We start from the raw sequence: 22434 nt of genomic DNA, 5'->3' as shown, positions 1-22434 counted from the left end.
TTCAACCAACCAGCAAAAAGCTGGAAGTTTTTGAATTGACTGTTCTTAACTTGTGCTCCTGAAAGCAATTGCCCATGGATCATACTATTAAAGGACCCATTATTATTAAAATGGCCTCAGTTACAGCATTTCACTGCTCTATAGCAGTCCACACAAGGAGCAAATGTCTTCTCAGCCCCTTCTCCCTGGCAAATCCTACTTAAGACCACTGCTATGCAAATTTTGCTACACCTTGATAGGCAAGGCTCTTTCCAATCACTTGTCATACACTCACTCCTCAGTTGCCCAAGTATAGAATGAAATGAACAAAGGACAGGGGAGGACACTGGAAGGACATGTACTCAAACTCAAGTAAGGACAGCCACCACTGTAGATGTGGCCGAGTACTCTTTGAAATGTTTTCTAGCAGTGGGCTAGGAGCTGCAAGACAAATACAAGAAAATAAGGATTCTACTTCAATCTAACAACCTTCATGATCCATGACTCACATCCCACCAAGAATCCAACTCATCTTTGTGTTGACTGAAAACACAGGAGACCCAATAGAATCGATTTAATGCCTGGCCATTGCCATCTTTTAATCTAAGAGTCTACGTGAGAGAATATAAAAAAAATGAGAAATGCAATGTTGGATGTATTGAAAATATTTTATAATCAATTCTCTAGAATCCTAACCATCTAGTACATGAAAAAAGTATATGGTGGAACACGTCAATTATTTTTAAACAATGAAAGGAAATATTTAACTAGAGGTGGTAAAGAATTATACAAATATAAATTCAGGCTTCCTCATTTTCTAGAGCAGCTAAACAAAAATATTCAAGATATAGACGACAGTATAGCTCAAATGCAAAATTTCAAAGTCAAATAGCCACTTACATTAAGAGATGTACCAGAACTATTTGTAACTTAAACAATAACAGCAAAAGGCACAGAAGCCCATTCCATTTATGGTGTCTCAAATCCTTTAAGCAGATAACAAGGTAAGATGAAAGAATGGTCAAAACTTGGCCTGAGCTGTCTTCTGATAATTATCCATCCTACTACTGCAGTTTTGCTGTCCAAGAATAAAAGCTCCATGCCATCAACTTGTGTTGCCACTTTCCAGAAAAAAGGAGCAATGTTTCTACTTTCCCCCTCCATTTCCAGTTTTCACTATGTTCTGAGCAGTAAGGTAGCAAGTAGGATGTCATAAATGAGAATATTCCATTACAGACCTGAAATGTCACTCCCTCTTCCCAACTCCTTGCTCTGCCTTGAAAGATATACTTAACAATCCTCATTTTATTCTCCTGAGACATTATGCATGATCCATTATAAAACATACAGGTAATACAAAGTCCGAACATCTATCAATTGGTGGAACACATGGAAAGTAGACATGGTACATTGTGAAGGAAAAATCGCGGTTTCATTTATTTTTATGAGACAGATTATGAGTGCATGATGAAAAAGCTTAGGAGTCATCATCATCAAACTGTGCCAAGGACACTGCAGGCGATTACACAGAGAAATCTGTGCAAATTCATATTCTTAGTACCAGATGGTAGAAAAAAATATTGTTTCTTTAAATAGTCTCGATTACATCCAGGAAAACTGATTTGGTAAATGGAACAGGTAGATATCCACCCCTTCTCTTTATGATCAAATAATTCCAATGAAGGAGGTTTTAACAACAAAAAAAAACTATGAAAAAAAATCCAAATAAAGGTCAACACTGTTAAGATATTCCTTTTTAATATGCTATGAAATATCTTGATTATATATTTTCCAAAGAACCTTTCCAGCCACATTTCCCAACTCTTCTAGAAGTCTCAATGCATTAAGATATATCGTTTTGAAAGCAATGTAATACTAATGACTTTTAACGGTAACATATTCTTATTTAAGAGAGGAAAAAAAACTTTTACAAATATTGGAGACCCAGTTTTGGAACATTTGCTTTAATTTTGAAATCAGTGTTTTGTGAATTTTTTCTTTAAAGGCAGCAGTTTGACTCACAGCTTGCTAATACATTTCTGCTGAGGAAAGGCAGAGAGAAAGAGAGTGAACGCTGCATTTCTTCATTGGCCCCAAAAGTGCTAATTTCACAAAGGGTTACATCAAAAGCAAACATGCAATGGTTGTTTCAAATCTTTTACTGCAATATAACAATGAAGTAAACAGTCATTAGACACCTACCAATTTCCCCCCAAACAAACAAAAAAAAAAATGTAAACAGGAAAATAACTTGCCTATACTTGTACAGCTTCTCAAATCATGTTAAAAGGGTCTCACATTCAATCATCAGGAAATTTTAAAATAGCAGTAATTATTTTCATTTTAAGAAAAAGTTCCCTTTCTCCCCTCCCCCACCTTAAGTATTTAACATCAAAGAATGGGCTTCCTTATGCATTAATTTTATACCTATATGAAGCAGCAACAATAACCATCAATAATTTGGCATTTCTGTTTACAGTTGCTCCAAAAAATTTTTTTCAATTTCAAAAAGCCATTATCCAGTGTTGCCATGTAATATACTGTAAATTCTAGGTAGCAAAGATTCTTCTGGAAACCAACAGTAAGCCAAAGAAATTAAAGCAGAGCATTACACTAAATTTCTGATCTAGTACACTAAAAAGATTGAAACCTAGGAAAAGTTACCTACTGTTTAGAAGAAATAAAGACCTGCAAAAGCTGATTTTTTTCTTTTGGTTGTATATTTTACACACTGTGTGGATTTGAGGCATCTGCTAATTGAAGCAGACATGCACTGTATTTATCCCTGACCTATGTCCTAGCCCTCCCTCCCCACCCCCAACAACCTACTACCATATACCAAGCATTGTGGATATGAACCCAAGTCATCCCAGACAATCCAGTGAACAAAGTTAGTGTAATGCACTGGTGTGAAGTGTGAGATACAAAAAAGTCCCTTTTAATCTTCATCAAAGTTCTGTTGTAGAAGAAAATTGGCAGCCAAATTCTCATTCTTCTCACAAGCAAAATAAGCTTGTATCACAAGTCCTTCAGGAAATCCTAATGCCTTTAACTGCAAAAGACAACAATAAATTAAAAAACACATCAGTAACAGGACATTCAACATTCTCACAAATGAGAAACTCCAGTGTACCACTACTGAAATCATCACTTGAAATATACAGCACATAAAAATATGCTCCTGAAATTCTATGCCTCCATCAGAAAGAATGACATTGCCCCATTTGCTAGGAAATGGAAAGACTCAGAAAAAATTATTTTAAGTGAAATAAGCCAGGCCCAAAGAAACATAAATCCCATGGTTTCCCTTATTTGCAATACTAGTATATATCTGAGTCAAGCAGAAAAGGTCAGATAAGTTCATGTTAGGGAAATGAACCCTAAGATATGTATTCAAATGTTTTTTTTCTTTCATGTGACTGTTTCTAACACATTTATAAGATGATTTCTTTGTTGCTTTGTATGTCCCTCCCCCACGGTATAACCCCTGCTTTCACTGTATTTGATGTTGGTATAATTTGTGGAAGGGAAGGGAAAAAACCAAATCATTTAAATAGGGATACAGGTGGACCCATTGCAACAATGAGATGTACAAGTCATTATGTGGAAAACGAACTTTACAACTTTGGTGGGGGGGTGGGGAGGGGAGGAGGACTTGGTGGGGGGTGGGAGGTGGATGGGAAGGGATGGGAAGGGGAAACAAAGGAGAAGGCTACAATGCTTGATAAGCAATATACTCATTATCTTGCCCATGTAATTGTAACCCCTCTGTACAGTATTTTCACAATTAAAAAAATGAAAAAAAAATGCTCCTGAAAATGCTACTATGAATGCAGTCCTTACATGAATTTGGATTTACTGTCCTATGCTAGGAGGGAGATGGAACCTTTTTGTGACTGTTAAAGCTATTGGTTTAATAGGTAATCTGCAATAACTTTGTGGTATCCACACTATGAATTAGTAGCTGCTGCTCTGGTTTAAAAAGCCCTATAGAAGCTGGGTGCTGGTGGCTCACGCCTGTAATCCTAGCTAATCAGGAAGCTGAGATCTGAGGATCCCGGTTTGAAGCCCCATCAGGCAGGAAAGTCCTCAAGGCTCATTTCCAATCAATCACCAAAAAGCTGGATGTGGAGCTGTGGCTCAAGGGTTTAAGTGTTAGCCTAGAACAAAAAGGCTCAAGGACAGTGCCCAGGTTGAGTTCAAACACCAAGACTGGCACAAACAACAATGATAAGGATATAAGGAATCTAGAAAAGGGTTCAGATTCCATACTGGTGATTATGGTTAACCCACATCTTACATTTGGATTAAATATTCTCAATTTATTCTAAACAATACTAAAAATCTAATAAGTGATTATCAGAATCATGCTATCTTTTGAAATCAAGACACATGGTATCTCGTTTTAGACATTTATTTTTAAATGGAGTTATCAGCTAATTTATCTCATAAGCCTATTCTGTCCTGCATTTGTGAACATCTTCCTCAACTGTCTCAATCACCTTGTGGTAAGAGTAGATTAAAAATTACTAGGAGGGGATGGGAAGGTGGCTCAGTGGTACAGCGCTTGCCTTGAATGTATGAGGCCCTGGGTTCGATTCCTCGGCACTACATAAGCAAAAAGAAAAAAGCCGGAAGTGGCGCTGTGGCTCAAGTGTTAGAGCGCTAGCCTTGAGTTGAAGGGCTGAGGGACAGGGCCCAGGCCTAGAGTTCAGGCCCCACAACCAGACCCCCGCCCATCCCCCGAATAATTACTAGATCAGGAATGTGGCTTAGTGGTAGAGTGCTTGCCTTGCATGCATGAGGCCCTGGGTTTGATTCCTCAGTACCACATAAACAGAAAAAGCCAGAAATGGTGTTGTGGTTCAAGTGGTAGAGTGCTAGCCTCGAGCAAAAAGAAGCTCAGGGACAGTGCCTGGGCTCTGAGTTCAAGACCCAGGACTGGCAAAAAAAATTTACTAGGGTTGATTCTTGGCTCATATGGTACAGCACCAGCCAATAACAAGTGTCAGATTCTGAGTGAGTCCTAATCTTGGGGGAAAAATCTAACTAGAAAAAAATTCCAATGTAGCATGAGATTAAGGCACAAATCTTGCCCATATTGAAGTTGGGACAGCTGAAGCAAAAGACCAACAAATGGGGCACAATTCACTTATATGCTTTTATGAGACATATATTTGAGATTCAAAAAAAAAATATGTAAGGAAAAAGGTATTTACCACACAAATATAATAACCAACAGAAAGTAGCTACATCAGGCAAAATATTTTTAAAATTACTACTACAAAGGATATGTTATGAGTAAAAAGGGAAATACAGTAGATACAATTATAAACACATGTAACAACAGAATCCCCAAACACATGAAACAAAAATGCTAGCATAAGGGCTGGGAAGGTGGCTCAGTGGTAGCGCGCTTGCCTTGTAAGCCAAGAGGCCCTGGGTTCGATTCCTCAGCACCACATAAGCAAAAAGAAAAAAGCCGGAAGTGGTGCTGTGGCTCAAGTGGTAGAGCACTAGCCTTGAGCTGAAGAGCTGAGGGACAGCGCCCAGACCCAGAGTTCAGGCCCCATGACCGGACCCAAAAAAAAAAAAAAAAAAAAGCTAGCATAATTCAATAGTAATTGAGGACTTAAATACCTTCAGTTTCAATAAACAAAATTAGCAAGGGGACCAAAATGAAAATTAAATATTTGAATAACACTAATAAACAAATATACCTAACAGATATTGGCAGACAGGTTACATTCTTCTCAAATATTTCTAGAACATGTTTCAGAAAAAGACCATGTTAGGCTATAGAATAAAACTCAAGAACTTCAAAAGGACAGATTAATGCTTTATGATCACAATGGAATAAACTGAGTAATCAACAGAGGAAAATATGGGCAATTCACAAATAGATAAAAATTAATACCAATGGGCTGGGAAGGTGGCTCAGTGGTGGAGCGCTTGCCTTACATGCCTGAGGCCCTGGGTTTGATTCCTCAGCACCACATAAGCAAAAAGAAAAAAGTCAGAAGTGGTGCTGTGGCTCAAGTGGTAGAGCGCTAGCCTTGAGCTGAAGAGCTCAGGGACAGCACCCAGGCCCAGAGTTCAGGCCCCACAACCAGACCTCCTACCTACCCAAAAAAATTAATACCAGCTTAAATAATGGCATCAAAAAAGAAATCACAAGGGAAATTAGAGAGTGCTTGGAGATGAATGAAAATAAAATTATAACACACTAGAACTCATGAGATGTGTTTTTAACAGTGCTTAAGAGACAAGTTTAGAGTTGTAAAATTTTTAGTAACACAGACCTTTAATACAAAACTTTTATATTAAACTAACAAAGACAGCAAACCAAGACAAGAGGAAGGAGGTAATAAAGGTTGTAGAGAAGGGTGGGTGCTCAGGTAGTAGAGGACATTAGTCTAGCAGAAAGCCCTTGGGTTTATTCTCTAGTGGGGACAAATGAATTCAGTGATGCAAAGCAAGAGAAATTTTCTCCTACTTGCTTTGAAGAAGGTAAAAACAAAAATGATTTCTAAAGCTCCAAGGGGCTAAATTTTGTTAGACTTGTTTTGCAGCTATGAAGCTATGAGATAAGTGTTGTTTCAAACCACCATAAAATTTGTTGTTACATATATACAATGTTACAATAGAAAATACATTCAAGGAAGAAAAATATGATAAACTACTACTCATGAACATGAAAAAAAAAAAACAAAAAAAATTAACAAGAAAAAAAACCATTAAAAATTCAAGTTATTTTTGAGCTGGGCGCTGGTGGCTCACACCTATAATCCTAGCTACTCCAGAGGCTGAGATCTGAGGATTGCGGTTCAAAGCCAGCTTGGGCAGGAAAAGCTGTGTAATTCTATCTCCAATAAACCACCAGAAAACTGGAAGTGGTGCTGTGGCCCAAGAGTGCTAGCCTTGAGTTGAAGAGTAGGGACAGTGCGCAGGCCCAGAGTTCAAGCCCCATGACGGACCAAAAAAAAAAAATAAATAAATAAAAAATAAATAAAAAATAAAATAAAATCAGTCAATAATAAAACATTTTTGGTATTGTTCTTAGGGTTTGAACTCAGGACCTGGGTACCGTCTTTGAGCATTTTGGTCCAGGCTAGTGCTCTACCGCTCTACCACTTGAACCACAGCCCCACTTCTGGCTTTTTTGGTAATTGGAGATAAAGAGTCTTATGGCCTTTCCTACAGAGGATGGCTTTGAACCCCAATCCTAAAATCTGATACTCTTGAGTCACTAGAATTACAGGCCTGAACCACTATTTTATCTTGCTAGTAAAGGGGCTTGAACTTAGGGCTTTTGGACACTATGAGTTCTTTTGCTCAAGGCTACCACTTTGAGCCTCAGCTCACTTCCTTTTTCTGGTGGTTAATTGGAGATAAGAGTCTTATGGACCTTCCTGCCCAGGCTGGTTTTGACCTGCGATCCTCACATCACTCACAGGCATGAACCACCAGCGCCTAGCCCCTAACATGTCATGTAAAACATGTCATGTACTAGTGGCTCGTGCCTGTAACCCTAGCTACTCTGGAGGCACAGATCTGAGGCAGCCTGGTCAGACAAATCTAAGAGAGTGTTAGCTTCAATTAACCAGCAAAAAGCTAGAAGTGGAAGTATTACTTAAATGGGAAAACAACCTCTTGAATGGAAAGTTAAGCAAGAGCAGGAGGAGGAGTTCAAGCTTTAGTACAGGCACACATAACAAATAAAATCTCAAATGTGACAGTGCCTCCCTAAGTAACACAGCTGGTCTCAATCCTCCTGAATCCTGAGATTACATTCATTATGTGGTGTAGCATGCCCACACCCAGGCATGGTGGCATATGCCTGTTATCCCAGCACTCTGGAGGGTGAGGCAGGAGAATCTCCCATGTGAGACCAGCCTGGGCCACATAAAAAATTGTAAGATGGCAATACTCTCCCAATTCATCTCCAAGATAAGCACAATTCCCATCTACACTACAACCTCGCCCTCTGTGAAATTGTCAAGCTGACCTTAAATTTAATTGGAAATGCAAGGATTCTGAATAACCAATACAACTGAAATCCTTCTAATTTTAAGATTTACTAGAAAGCCACAGTAATCAAGACAGTGAGGTATTAGCATAAAAATAAGCATACATATAAGACCAATGGGTTAGAACTGAGAATTAAAAAACCCTTCATATATATGGTCAACTGACTTTGACAAAAACCAATATAATTGATTAACAAGTCTTTTCAAACAAAAGGTGCTGCGTTAAATGGAAAAGCAAAGAACAGATTCTCACAATTCATACCATACACTGAAAGAAACAAAATTGACCAGATCTATACATATATATGAAAGCTATATATTCTGTAGAGAAAACATAGGAGTAAACCACCTTACCATGTCCATTTTCTCTTAGATATGACAAATTGTCATGTAAAGTCAGAAAATACTATCTCCAGCAAAGAAACTGAAATCCAATAACCCTAACCTCAAAAGAAAAAGTGTTGCCATTAAATAACTGGGGCAAGTCTTATTTATTTATTTTTCTTTTTGTGCCAGGACCAAGGCTTGGACTGGTGCGGTACTTTAGCTTTTTTGCTCAAGGATGGCACCTTACCACATGAGTCTCAGCTCCACTTATGATCTTTTGATGGTTAATTGGAGATAAGAGTCTCATGAGCAGCTTCAAACTGTAACTCTCAGATTTCAGTCTTCTGAATAGCTAGGATTTCAGGTGTGAGCTACCGGCATCCAGTTTTAAAATGTATTATCGGATTTCCATCTAAAAATATTTTATAAGGCAAAATACTTTAATTCCCTGTTTACAAATGTTTAAAAGTAGAGAGAAATTGAGCAACACATTGCAGTAGAACAATTAGGTTGCTTTGGTGCCTCAATCTGCATTAGTTAAACAACTAATAAGGATAAAAAAAGAGAACCAGGAGCTGGGAATGTGGCTCAGTGGTAGAGTGCTTGCCTTGCATGCATGAAGCCCTGGGTTCGATTCCTCAGTACCACATAAACAGAAAAGGCCTGAAGTGGCGCTGTGGCTCAAGTTGTAGAGCACTATCCTTAAGCCAAAGCAGCTCAGAGACAGTGGCCAGGGCCGAGTTCAAGCCCCATGACAGGCAAAAAAAAAAAAAAAAAAAAGAACCAGGATGGTGAAAATCTGATTTTTATTGTACATAATTCTTATCAACTGGAGTAAAAAATGAAGTAAAATTTCAAATATATGTAATTCAGAATTAGGTATAGGTCTTAAGATTCTTTTCTTGAAACTTTGTGTTTGCTTTATGTAAGGAAGGGATTTCATTGTATTGGGGGGGAGGGTGGGCAGAGATAAGAGGGTACAATTCCTAAGGTAAGGGTTCATATTTGGCTCTGTGTAAAGAACTCCCTCCAGTGAATGGAAGTATTCCAATCTGTTCTACCAATAGTAGCACACGTCAACTGAGCATTTGCAATGTTACTATTGTGATAAAATAACTGAATTTTTAGTTTTACTTAAACTTACCCGTTCTATTGCTTCTTTTTCCTGAGGTGTTACTTGTATGTAGTTCATGTGCCCACTTCCAGATTCTGTAATTCCTGCAGTGCCTCCTCCAGTGACACCCCCACTACCTCCACTGCTACCTCCTCCTCCTTGACCACCAGCTTCTTGAACTGGCTCATTTAGCATCTGAATAAAATGCTCCTGGTGTTGGCTAATTTGCTGTGGTGATTTGAAAAACAAAAGAAAACAAATATACTGATACCGCCATCAAGCAAACAGCAATTCTAAATACAAGAGAAAAAGCTGTAACTTTGCAACTGTAATATTTTAGTTATTTTCTGTAATATTAGTAAAGAATTTCAGTTGCTTTGATAGAAGTAAACAGTGAAAATACAAATTCTTTCATAAATTTCTAACCCCTCAAGTTAATGTTAAAAAATACTCAGGGACTATACATAGAAATAGAACTTAACCTTGAACTAGTTTAAACAAACCCAACTTTTATACTCAGTACAACTATCTAGAGCCTAATATTCTTGCACTACTCTCAAACAGGAAGAGGGATTTTATTTTTTTCCAAATGTAATACATTTTGTGTTAAGCAGTAACACATATGAATGCCACACATGAAGCCCAGAGTACCTAGCATACATAAAGCCAGCACTTGCCTACCAAGCATGAGGCCTCAGAACTTGGGGAGGTGCAGAGGAGGGAATAATGATATATTTCCAACCCCATTTTCCAAATACAACATTTTTCCAAATTAATTGGTCACCTGAAGTAATTGAGGATTCTCTCGACCTATCTGTTGTAGCAATGCTGGAAGCAAGGAAGGATTCTGTTGAATAATTTGTCGCATCTGCTGAAACTGAGGTTGATTCCGTAAAAATTCAAGAGGATGTCCTGAAATGCAGACAAACATTTTAAAATAAAAACAGCAAATATACATAATAAAGAGCTGGCTAAATCATACCTTTAGACAATAAATATCAAGTAGAAAACTAGCTGAGTTCTTTGATGCAATAAAATGGTGTAAATGATACACCTCCAGATTGTACCATATTGCAAATCTTATACTGCAGAAAAAGTAACTCATTTCTTTTAGCAAAAGCATAGAGAAGCCTAGAACTTAAAACCAAGCTTTCCTATGACTGGCCTGGGTATCTTACCAAAAAATACTTTTAGTAAAAACTTGTGCCCTGAATATATTCTATCAAAATAAAAGGTACTCCAAGTTATTTTAGTTGTTCCAAAGTTCCTCTGAATACATTCAAAAAGAAAAACAAACCAATTCATTTTGTAATCTGGTGATGTGTTGAGGACAGGGATACATCCTGTCAGGCTGCGAATACATCCTGTGCTATGAATATCACAGGAACTACTTTTGCAAATTAAGATGGCTATTATATCAACAGACAATATAATGAGATAGGGCCGCTGCTGACCAATATGTGATTAGGTTACACATTACCATAAAACCAATATTCTTCAAAGAACAGAGTATGAACATCATTTCTTGTGACATAGTAAACAAAACAATGTGAAAGAAAGACATAGTTTGGGCTTGAGAAAATAGGTTTTAATATAACCTGAAAATAATTACCACTATACTTCAGTCTTACTACATTTAACTCTTTAAGATTAATTTACAATCAAATAATGCAAAATAAGACATAGACTTTGAGTGCTGTTACTTGAACATACTGTACAAAACTATTATGTTTAACAGGGAATGTTTTTTAGTTCACTTATGGTTAATGAGAATTCTTAGCCAGGCGCCAGTGGCTTATGCTTATAATCCTAAACTACTCACGAGACTGAGATCTGAGGATAGCAGTTGAAAGCCAGCCCAAACTGGAAAGTCTGTGAGACTTGTATCTCCAATTAAACATCAGAAAACTGGAAGTGATGCTGTGGCTCTTAAGTTGCAGTGTGAGCTCTGAGCAAAAAAGCTTAGGGACAGTGCCCAGGCCTTGAGTTCAAGCCTTACAACCCATTAAAAAAAAAAAAAAAAAGCCACCTGTGCCCTGGCTTAACAATTGTTTTGTAGATGAAGAAAATGACACATAGAAACTAAGTTACTTAGAAAGTGATGTATGTATAAGAAGGAAAATAACCCAAAAGGAACCACAGCTGTGGTCTCCTTTCCACTATCATGCAAAACTCTAACAAACGGTCTGTTCTTTTGTGAAACTGTACACTTACGGATTTTTAACACAGAACTGATTCAAACAATAAGTTAGGAAATAATGCAATGAAAGACAACATTCCTGGGCCTCTCCCAAGTCCAGGCATTGGTCTATAGTCAGACCTGTAGCAATGGAAGTATGAACACTGACCAGTAAGGAGACTTGAATTCAAACTATGCTTTCTTCTTTAGATAGACAATTTTAAATCTCCCAGGGTTTCATTTCTTTGAGGATAAAGCAACTGCTACTATCCTGCTGGTTCTGAAATTGTACATAACAGTCTTTTTGAATAGTTTCAGACTGTAATACTACATGAAAATTGAGAAACAATATTCCCTTATAACTTGGCAGAACTGATGCTTATAAGCACAGATACTTTTACATATACTTGGTAACATTTTTTTAAGGCGGTTTTCTAATAGAAAATGTATTTTAAGGGGTATCCAGATGATCTGGTAATAATTTTTTTTTTTGGGGTCTGGTCGTGGGGCCTGAACTCTGGGCCTGGACGCTGTCCCTCAGCTCTTCAACTCAAGGCTAGCACTTGAGCCACAGCGCCACTTCCGGCTTTTTTCTTTTTTGCTTATGTGGTGCTGAGGAATGGAATCCAGGGCCTCATGCATGCAAGGCAAGCGCTCTACCACTGAGCCACCTTCCCAGCCCCCTGGTAATAATTCTTTACTGCTAAAGTGACTACCACTCTACCACTTGAGCTACAGCACCACGTCTGGCCTTTTCTAAGTAGTTTATTGAAGGTAAGAGTCTCATGGACTTTCCTGTCTGGGCTGGTTTTGAACTGCAATCCTCAGATCTCAACTTCCTGAGTAGCTAGGATTATAGGCATGAGCTACTGGTGCCTAGCTGCTGAATTATTCTGGATTACACTAAAAATCCAGGACTATTTCTCCCCATCCAGAAGACACCACTCCACTTTACCTCCAGAACTTGTTGTAGTTGTTGCTGTTGTCGTTGCTGCAGCTGCAGCCACAGCTGAAGACTGCGGAGTCCCAGTACTAGCTGCCTGGGGAGGGTCAACCACAGCTTGATTTTCTCTATCTCCAGGAATTCCCTACAACACAATTTCACGGCTTTAAGACATCTTAACATTAAGACAAAATTAACAAAAAAACCTGTCTAGTTAATATGCCTTTCTAATTTCTAAAAGGATGAAAACAGCTGTCTACTTCAAAGGAAAGTAAAGAATTCTGCATGGATTCAAGTTACAAGTCGCCCAGCTGTGGTGTAGAATTCAATACTACAGTACAAGGCAGCACACTGTCCAATAAACTCTTCATAATGATAGAAATCTTCTCTAACTGTGCTGTTTAATAAAGATACTTGCTAGCATCATCTTAATTATTTACATTGTGTCTTAATACATACTTAACTTACCAAGGTTTTTGTACATGTAGTTAGAGGTAATTTTTGTTAACTTGGAAACTTTCACCAGCTGTTGCTTAGTGACACAAAAGTTTGCATTTGTAACCTTACACCTAAGACCAATTTAAGACAATTTACAAATACTTCCAGAGAAAAAAAGCAAATGGACAAGACCACAAGAGGACCTCCTCTACTGATCCAGTTTCTGAGAAGTGTCATCCAGAAAATACTACTTATAAACAAAATTACTTTTCCAAAACTCATAAAACATGCAAAAGAAACTTGGATGATTTAACTGTAAGAAATGCTTTCTGTACATTATGACATGTCTCTTCAAGTTTTTTTTTTTTTTTTTTTTTGTCGGTCGTGGGGCTTGAACTCTGGGCCTGGGTGCTGTCCCTCAGCTCTTTAGCTCAAGGCGAGTGCTCTACCACTTGAGCTACAGCACCACTTCCGGTTTTCTGGTGGTTTATTGGAGATAGGAGTCTCAATGTCTCTCCTGCCCGGGCTGGCTTTGAACTGAGATCCTCAGATCTCAGCCTCCTGAGTAGCTAGGATTACAGGTGTGAGCCACCAGCCCGGCATCTCTTCAAGTTTTTACAGACTAAAACTCTACTAAGAGTTTGGTACACCCTTTTGTTGATGTACATTTTATAGACATTTCACCTACCATTATTGAAATCTTTTTTTTATCAAATTCTGAGATTTTGAGAGAAATTACAACTGAATCAAAGATGGTAAATGTTTCTACTTCCTAACAAACCACAAGTTAAACAAATCTAAAGAATGGATTACAATACTAAGCATTAAACTTAGGCAGAATTCTAATCAGATATAAATGTAAAAGCTATAACTCCAGTTAGCTAATCAATTTATATTTTTGTGATGTTACTGGGGCCTGAGCTCAGGGCTTGCAGCTCTACCCTTCCAAGGCTGGCACTCTACCACTTGAGCCAATTTTCACTTCTGCTTTTTGCTGGGTAGTTGGACTTAATAGTCTCATGGGCTAATAGTCTCAAGAGAGCCACCATGGGCTGGGAAGGTAGCTCAGTGGTAGAGCGCTTGCCTTGCATGCCTGAGGCCCTGGGTTCGATTCCTCAGCACCACATAAGCAGAAAAAAAGCTGGAAGTGGCGCTGTGGCTCAAGTGGTAAAAAGCTAGCCTTGAGCTGAAGAGCTAAGGGACAGCACCCAGGCCCGGACTGGACCCCCCCCCCCCCAAAAAAAAAGAGAGCCACCATGCTCAGACCTCAGACTCCTTAATAGCTAGTATTACAGGGGTGAGCCACCTGAGTCCAACTGGCTAATCAATCCTGTAACTGTAATTATAACTGTGTAGTCATGATGTTTTCTAACTAAAGCCCTATCAGAATACTTAAGAAAGGGTTGCCTTTTATCAACAAAAATGCTAACATTCATGCTGGGCATTACTCAAGAGGCTGAGATCTAAGGATTGCAGTTCAAAGCCAGCTCAGGCAAGAAAGTCCGTGAGACTCCTATCTTCAATTAACCATCAGAAAACTGAAGTGGAGCTTTGGTTCAAGTAGTAAAGCACTAGTCTTAAGCACAAAAAGACTGAGATCAATGCCCAGGCCCTGAGAGTTCAAGTAACATTCTAGAGGGAAAATTATTTTGTAATAGGTGGCATACATTATTATTCTCCACTGAATTAACTCTTCCTTTAAAATCTTAGTTTCTTAAACAGAGTAAAAAACAAGAAAAATGTTTCTCACCATTAAAAGATACTCCACTGCTCTGTCAGGGTTGTTGAAACTGGCTCTCAGGGCTGCAATTACTTGTTCTCTTTCATAGCCCATTGACATGATCTCAGTTACCATATTTTCATAAGACTGACCTGTCACTGAAGGGGAGAAGGGAAGAATATTTAATGAACACTTTACACATTTCTTGGCTATATACATGTACAAGATGTTTCAACTACTACTAGACAAGTAACAGTGTAAGTGGCAACATATTTAGTTAGCAGAATACTGGGCCTTCTGCAAAGATGTCCATGTTTTAATCACTGAAACCTGAAACTAAAGTTACAATTATGCAACCAAGAGGAAGTAAGGCAGTTCAAGGGTAGAAAATTACCAGCTAATGAAATCATTTTGTACACAAAGGGAGTCACAAATGCTTCTTTTTGGCTGACTACCTGTAATGATAAGTTTACATGGTCCTTCAATATTATAAATATCCAAATAACACTTGCAGTACACAAAGTCCCCCACTCCTGCATGAAATTGAGACTAGCTAATGATTAGCTAGCTTTACAATGCTTGGCTAAAACTTTTTGGATAGACTCAATCTCATCACAAGAGTCCTTAGAGGGGGCTGGGAATGTGGTTTTGTGTTAAGAGTGCTTGCCTAGCATGCATGAAGCCCTGGGTTCCATTCCTCGGTACTACATAAACAGAAAAAGCTGGAAGTGATGCTGTGGCTCAAGTGGTAGAGTGCTAGCCTTGAGCAAAAGAAGTTCAGAGATAGTGCCCAGGCCCTGAATTCAAGCCCCAAGACTGGCAAAAAAAAAAAAAAAAGTCTTAGGGACTTTGATACTTATACAAGCTTCACATCTAGATCTCAGCCTCCTGAGTAGCTAGGATCACAGGCATAAGTCACTGATGCCCAACCCTTCTGACCCCTTTGTATTAGCTAGTGAGACAAGTATCAGACTACTAACCTATAATTTACTGTAAGATAACAAATCAGTGTTGGTCTTACTACTATATTGTGGTAATTTATTACAGTATAAACAGGAAAGTAATGTTTCATAAGAAAACAGAAAAGTCAGGTAACAGAAATATAGCAAGTCAGGAAACGAAATCATTAGGACGAGACAAATTGAAAATTGGTACGAAGCGTACTGTAAGCAATCAATTCCAATATAATAAATTTGCCATTTTCTTATGATACCTTTTACTATCAAAATGATGGGGAAAAGATTAGGAATCAACAAGTTAGAAACTCACAGCCACACAAGGTGGATGATATTAGTGTTCTAATAAGCCACTGCCAAGAAGCTCTTCTCAGTTTTCTCATCTGGATTTAACTTTCTCTTGATAAAAACAGCAGACAACACTAACTGAATGAAAGCTTTCTTCCCTACATACTTTTCCATGTGTTCTGGAACCTATCTTTCTTGCTACCTCAAAAAAGTAGTCTTGGTTATCCTATCCCATCTCTACTTCCGATCTTCCTTTGCTGATCACTCTGCTTGTCTTTAGTCTGCTCTCTTCTCTCTAGACACAGTTATCCATGAATACTATGCCCACTTCCCCACATCCCACCAATTTCTCAACAAATTCTAAAAGATTCCCCCCCCCAAATTTGTCCCCCTGTTCTGTCTTTTCCCTTTCAATAAATGGCATGTCTACCTACCCAAGTGCTGGGACTAGAAACGTTGGTTATTAATTTCTTTTTCCCTCCTACCATACCAAATCTAGCTGTGTATATGGTAGTCCTACCTCTAAATTATGCCCCAATCCCATCTTCTTTCTTCACTAAAATCATGCAAAACCAGCCTACAGCAATCTCTACAATCCATACTTTAAGTGAACTTTAAAAAAGAACACACTGGGGCTGGGAATGTGGCTTAGTGATACAGTGCTTCTCTACCATGCATAAAGCCCTAGGTTCAGAATCACCTCAACAGAAAAAGCTGGAAGTGGCACTGTGGCTCAAGTGGTAGAGTGCTAGCCTTGAGCAAAAGAAGCTCAGGGACAGTGCCCAGGCCCTGAGTTCAAGCCCCAGGACTGGCAAAAAGAAAAAAAAAAAAAGAAAAAAATAACTCATGACATTTCAGGCTTCCAACCCTCAATGAGCTTCCAATCACCACATTCATCTTCTCTGAGTTGTTTAGTAAACTATTCCTTTTCCTGCACTAGTCCCTTTCACACACTAGCCCCTTAGAGGTACTTTTCCTTCACACCCTTTAGTTCTAAATTAAAAAGTTATTGCAAGAAAGGTAATGTCTAGATGTCCTAAAAAGTGCTGCTTCTCTTTATGTTTCTCTCTGTATTTTCAATATTGTTTATTATGACCTACAGCTTAGAAAGACACAATGTCATTTTGCAGTTTTAATGGCACTATCAGTTGAGTACTTTTTCTCTACAGACTTTGCAAAAGAGAAAAGTATTGAATAGCTTACAAACCTAAATGTGGATGTAGTTTGTTACCCTAAGTGTCCAAGTTGTAAACAGGCTTGATGTGTTAGTATGAGAATGGAAAAGGTAAGGCCTACTTGGGAACTAATAAAGTAGATTTTATTTTAGTTTCTTGTCTCACCATGTGAATGCTTCCCTGGAAACATTTCTGTCACTGTGATGCCATTCTCCACAAGGTCTTCACGAGACCAAAGCTGAGAAGATGCCAGTGTCACACTCCAAAATTGTGGGCCAAATATACTACCTTTTCTTTATAAAATGCTCAACCATAGGCACTACATTATACGTAACAAAAAATAAGCTGATATATAACTTTTCTTTTCCATTCTAAGAGACACTTTTTAGTAATACTTCCTTATCCACTGATGCAATTCTAGCATAAAGCCACTCAAGTTGCCAAAACATTCTGTCACCTAGTTATCAAAGATATCAACAGAAATAAATTTAAGACCTTAAGACTATCATAAGTATACTGTTTAAGCAAGGTAAGTCTTATTAAGGTTATCACAACAACCTTAAAGGAAAGGTTTGCTTTATCTCTGAAAGATGATGAAGTTGAGGCTTACGAGATTTACTAATGTGATCAATGTATCTTAGTAATCCATCAATGGCTGGCAAACCATAGTACACATGGCTCTACCTCTTGATGCACAGCACCATTTGTCTTTTTGCTGGTTAACTGGAGATATAGAGATTCACAAGCCAAGTGCTGGTGGCTCATGTCTGTAATCCTACCTACTCAGGAGGCTGAGTTCTGAGGATCATGTTTTGAAGCCAGCCAGGGCAGTCACCATAAGACTCTTATTTCCAATTATCCACTCAAAAGCTAGAAGTAGTGCTGAAGCTCAAGTGGTAAAGTGCTAGTCTTGAGCACAAAGAGGTTCTGGGACAGTGCCCAGGTTCTGAGTTCAAGCCCCATAACCACCACCACCATTACCACCACCAACAGAGTTTCAGGGACTTTTCTGCCATGGCTGGCTTCAAACTGAGATCCTGAGATCTGTGGAGGTCACAGGATTTTCTACTTGGCATTGTAAACAAATGGAACTTAGAGCTTAGAGAGATTTGTAATGTTTCAACTAGAAATCACCACAACATACTATATAAGTGGTCATTCCCAAAGTTTTACCTGAATTATGGCTTAGAGCAAAACCACAGAACACCCAAACGTAGGGTCAGGAAAAATTATAAGAACTATAGAAAGCCTCAGATACAGACTGGAAGAAGAATGATGTCACAGAAGCCAAAAAAGAGAAGTTTCAAGAAGAGACCCCCTCCTGCCTCCCCCCCACCATGTAAACTAAAGAACAAAGGGACCCAAGGATCACAAAGTTGAGGAGGAACAGGTGACAAAAGATGTAAAAAGAGCTGGGCACTGGTGGCTCAGGGAGCTCGGGGACAGCACCCAAGGCCCAGAGTTCATGCCCCATGACTGACTCCCTCTGCCTCCTAAAAAAAAGATGTAAAAAGAAAACAGTATTAGCAGTAGTAGCAGTAGCAGCAAGACATATAGAGAGACCTGTGCTTTTGCTCAGCAGCACTGACACATTCTAATTGTGGCAGCAGAACCTTCAGTAGCAATAGGGATAATTTCCAGTTGGGTCTGTCTTTGAGGTTACAGAACGCAAGTCTCTAGGCAAGCTTCTTCTCCTACCTTTCTAAAACCTTCATAACAATTTCTCAAGATGAAACATGGCTCTCTGTGTCTGAAGTAGAGTGATTTCATGGCAAATGGGTTCTAGGAAAGTCTCTCAACAGCAAAAATTAAGTCTGAGTGTTGGAATACTGGAAATCTTATTTAAACATTTTATCAGTATGTACTATTGTTATAAAAATTCAGTAAGAGTTCACGCTAAACTAAGCATGAGAAACAACCCCAAACCTTAAGAGGCACCATTACTACTTCTGGGTGAACACATATTCCAGTGAACTTGTTTCCAGCCTTCTATCCAGTATGTCAAAGAACAAGAATGGGCTTACCACTCAACACATCAGGTCAGCAGGAGCTGTATCAGAGATGTCACAATGAGTGAAAAAAATGCTGAGTAATTTTGACAGAGGTGAGAAGAAAAGCACTACTTGTTTTTAAAGTTAGCCTTTTTGCTAGAAACCAGTAAGGAACAAGATGAAAATAGGAACCTAGGCCAAGACACTGTAACAAAAACTAGAGGTGAATTAATATAATTCTGAAGCATATTCATGTTTCTTACCAAGTGCACTTGTTGCATCTTCAAAAAGGTTTGACCGAGAAGAATCTCCTGTTGTACTATGAAAGGAATTGAGAAAAATTACATTTCAAAAGAGTAAACAAAATTCAATTTACATTTGTCTAGGAACTATCTACAATTCTCTGACTTTAAGCATAAAGTCTGGCTATAGTGTTTATTTTTTGGTGGTACTGGGGTTTACCCTTAAGGACTTGTTTTTGTTAGGCAGACACTTTATAACTTTAGCTATGCATCTAGCCAAAATTTTCTATCTTAACACTACTAGTCTGAAAATCTACCTCAAAATATCCAAAGATATAAATAACGGCCTTAGGGACAGTTTACTCTAATTTAAAAAAGAAAACAAGCAACTAAAATAATCTAACCAAATATGGGTGGGTGGCTCATACCTATAAACCTAGCTACTCAGGAGGTTTTAATTCTTGTTCTTTTTATTCATTTGTATTTCCTAAAGTTTATACTCAAAATAATGACTTCAACCGTGGTTTCTCTCAAATCAACAGTGTAGAAATGTGGTTGCTTGGAAAGTAACTATCAAAATAGATACAAGTATATGGCTGAGCTAAAGCTCAATGTTTAAGTTGCTTTATTTTTGTTTTTTTTAATATTTTTAGGTTTTTTTTTTGGTGGTTGCGGGGCTTGAACTCTGGGCCTGAGCACTGTCCCTCAGCTGTTCAGCTCAAGGCGAGCACACCACTTCTGGTTTTCTGGTGGTTTATTGGAGATAAAGAGTTTCACGGACTTTCCTGCCCTGGCTGGCTTTGAACGGCAATCCTCAGATCTCAGCCTCCTGAGTAGCTAGGATTACAGGTGTGAGCCACCAGCGCCAGGCTAGTTTTTGTTTTTTTTTGCAGAGTTAAGCTAAAAAAAAAAAACAAAAAAACTTATCATAGACAGTTTGATTTAAAAAAAAAGTAATAAAATCAAGTTGGGCGCCAGTGGCTCATGCCTTTAACCCTAGCTACTTCAGGAGGCTGAGATCTGAGGATCGCAGTTGAAAGCCAGTCCAGGCAGGAAAGTCCATGAGACTCTTTTCGCCAATTAACTAGCAGAAAACTGGAAGTGGCACTGTGCTCAATGGTAGAGCATTAGCCTTGAGCTAAAGAGCTTAGGGACAGTGCCTTGGCCCAGAGTTCATTCAAGCCCCATGACCAACCAAAAAAATAAATAAATAAATCAAACTTAACACATGAAAGTTTTTACTGTATACATATTTTGAGATATAATCTCTTATAGTACTTGTTTTACCTGTCAGTTGATGTTGGGCTACTCGCCACTGGTGTCTCCACTGGCTTTTCTGCAGGTGTTTCTTGCTGAGTTGCACTAGCAGGTGCAGGTTCAGAAGATGCTGTGGTGGGTGCTGGAGCAATAGATGCAGGTGTGGAAGTTGGAACCAAAGCAGGAGCAGGGGTTGGAGCCTGAGCCACAACTGTTGTGGTTGAGGAACTAACTGCAGTAGTAGTGGTAGGACTGGATTGTTGAGTTGTAGCTGGTGCTGATGTTGTCACTGCCTTAGGCTAACCACAAGAAGCAAAACAATTATGACAAAATATATTATTAAAGGATTTCTAGTTAAGACTTATTATAGGGTGCCTCAAACACTAATACAAATTTGTAACATGAACATAATTTTGTAAAATAACATAATGATCAATAGCAAAAGGAAACACTTTATTACTCAAAGTTTCTAAGAGATTTCATGTTATCAAGCTTAATAGCTTAAGCCAATAAGTTAAGCCTTTCTATCAATTTAGTATTGATACAAAGTTAGTATTTTAAAGTAAACAAATACAATCTGAAAAGTATCCACATAATTTTCACAAAAATCTTCATGTGCCTTCGCTATAATTTTAACTTATCAGGTTGAAAAGTGATTAAACTAGATCATTAGGGTACAGGCTCCATGACTGAATTTTCGTGGCTTGATCAGGAGGATGTCTGCACACTGACTGATGCACCATGATGTCATGCAGCCAAGAGAGCTCTTGCCAGAGTGTGTGGCTTCCAAAGCTGAGCTACTGATATAAATACTTTTTCATATAAAGCAACTGCCTCAGGCACTTCACTATAGTAACAACAAGCTGACTGGCACCATTTATCAGATGAAAAGTCAATCTTGAAAATTAAACACAACTTCCTTAACTAGGCTTAACTTTCCCATTACATTATTATCTATCGATCAAGATCCATACTCAGATGAGGCACAAGTGGCAGAATCTAGGCCTTGAGCAAAAAAAAAAAAAAGCCAAGCAAGAATGCAAGGACCTGAGTTCAAGCCACATTTTACTGGCACAAAAATACATATTTCCCATTTTATAGTGAAAAATTTCATTTTCATAAATCACAACTTCATTAATCATACCAAAATTTTTTTAGTTTCTAAAATTCTCTCTTCACTAAGAAGAATCACCAGAATAACAAGCTTACAGTATGTCTTTACTGCTGTAAAGTGTTTTTCAGTTCTAGTACAAACCCCGTTAAGATACCCTTATTAGAAGCTGCAGAATAAAAGTAATAATTTGATCTCTAAGTTTAAATTACATAGTGACTTTAGCAAAACTAATTTTAATAAAATGTTCTGTACTTATATTGCTTCATTTTACATAAAAATGACATTAAAACTACAAATGAGCAAAAGTATTATGAATGAGCCTACAAATGACCTAATTTTAAAATTATTAACAGCAGCTAAATATACAATTCCAAAGATAAGTCCACTTTGTGGACTTACTATCATATTTTTAAACATTTATGGGTGTTAAAGGCCTGTACAGCTGAGATGGTAGCGTATCAGGCTAGCAGGTCTGAGTTCAAAGCCAGTACTGTAGCCTGGCACCAGTGGCTCATGCCTGTAACATAGCTACTCAGGAGGCTGAGATCTGAGGATCAGAGTTTGCAATCAGCCCAGGCAGGTAAAAGTCTGTGACACATGTGGTAGAGAAATAGCCTTGCCTTGAAAAAGCAAGGCTGAGTTCAAGCCCCAGTTTTGAAACAAAACCAGTATTGCATATAC

The 22434-nt window shown here is 38.3% G+C and overlaps 1 protein-coding gene across 1 annotated transcript in view; it reads right to left on the bottom strand.

The window, feature by feature from the left end:
* Positions 1-1385: 1385 nt before the first annotated feature.
* Rad23b (RAD23 homolog B, nucleotide excision repair protein) overlaps positions 1386-22434 on the bottom strand; it is a 35925-nt gene continuing 14876 nt past the window's right edge. The window contains exons 4-10 of the mRNA XM_042695537.1: positions 20670-20938; positions 19404-19459; positions 14761-14888; positions 12585-12717; positions 10235-10362; positions 9481-9678; positions 1386-3031 (exon numbers count right to left, since the gene is read on the bottom strand). Of these exons, the coding sequence (XP_042551471.1) occupies positions 2918-3031; positions 9481-9678; positions 10235-10362; positions 12585-12717; positions 14761-14888; positions 19404-19459; positions 20670-20938 (1026 nt within the window). The 3' untranslated portion in view covers positions 1386-2917. The remainder of the gene's footprint in view (positions 3032-9480; positions 9679-10234; positions 10363-12584; positions 12718-14760; positions 14889-19403; positions 19460-20669; positions 20939-22434) is intronic.

The sequence above is a fragment of the Dipodomys spectabilis genome, unplaced genomic scaffold, assembly GCF_019054845.1.
Source record: "Dipodomys spectabilis isolate Male_0828 unplaced genomic scaffold, ASM1905484v1 ptg000006l, whole genome shotgun sequence".
NCBI lineage: Eukaryota > Metazoa > Chordata > Mammalia > Rodentia > Heteromyidae > Dipodomys > Dipodomys spectabilis.
The sequence above is the reverse complement of the archived record's forward strand: the minus strand, read 5'-3'. Positions and strand labels throughout refer to the sequence as shown.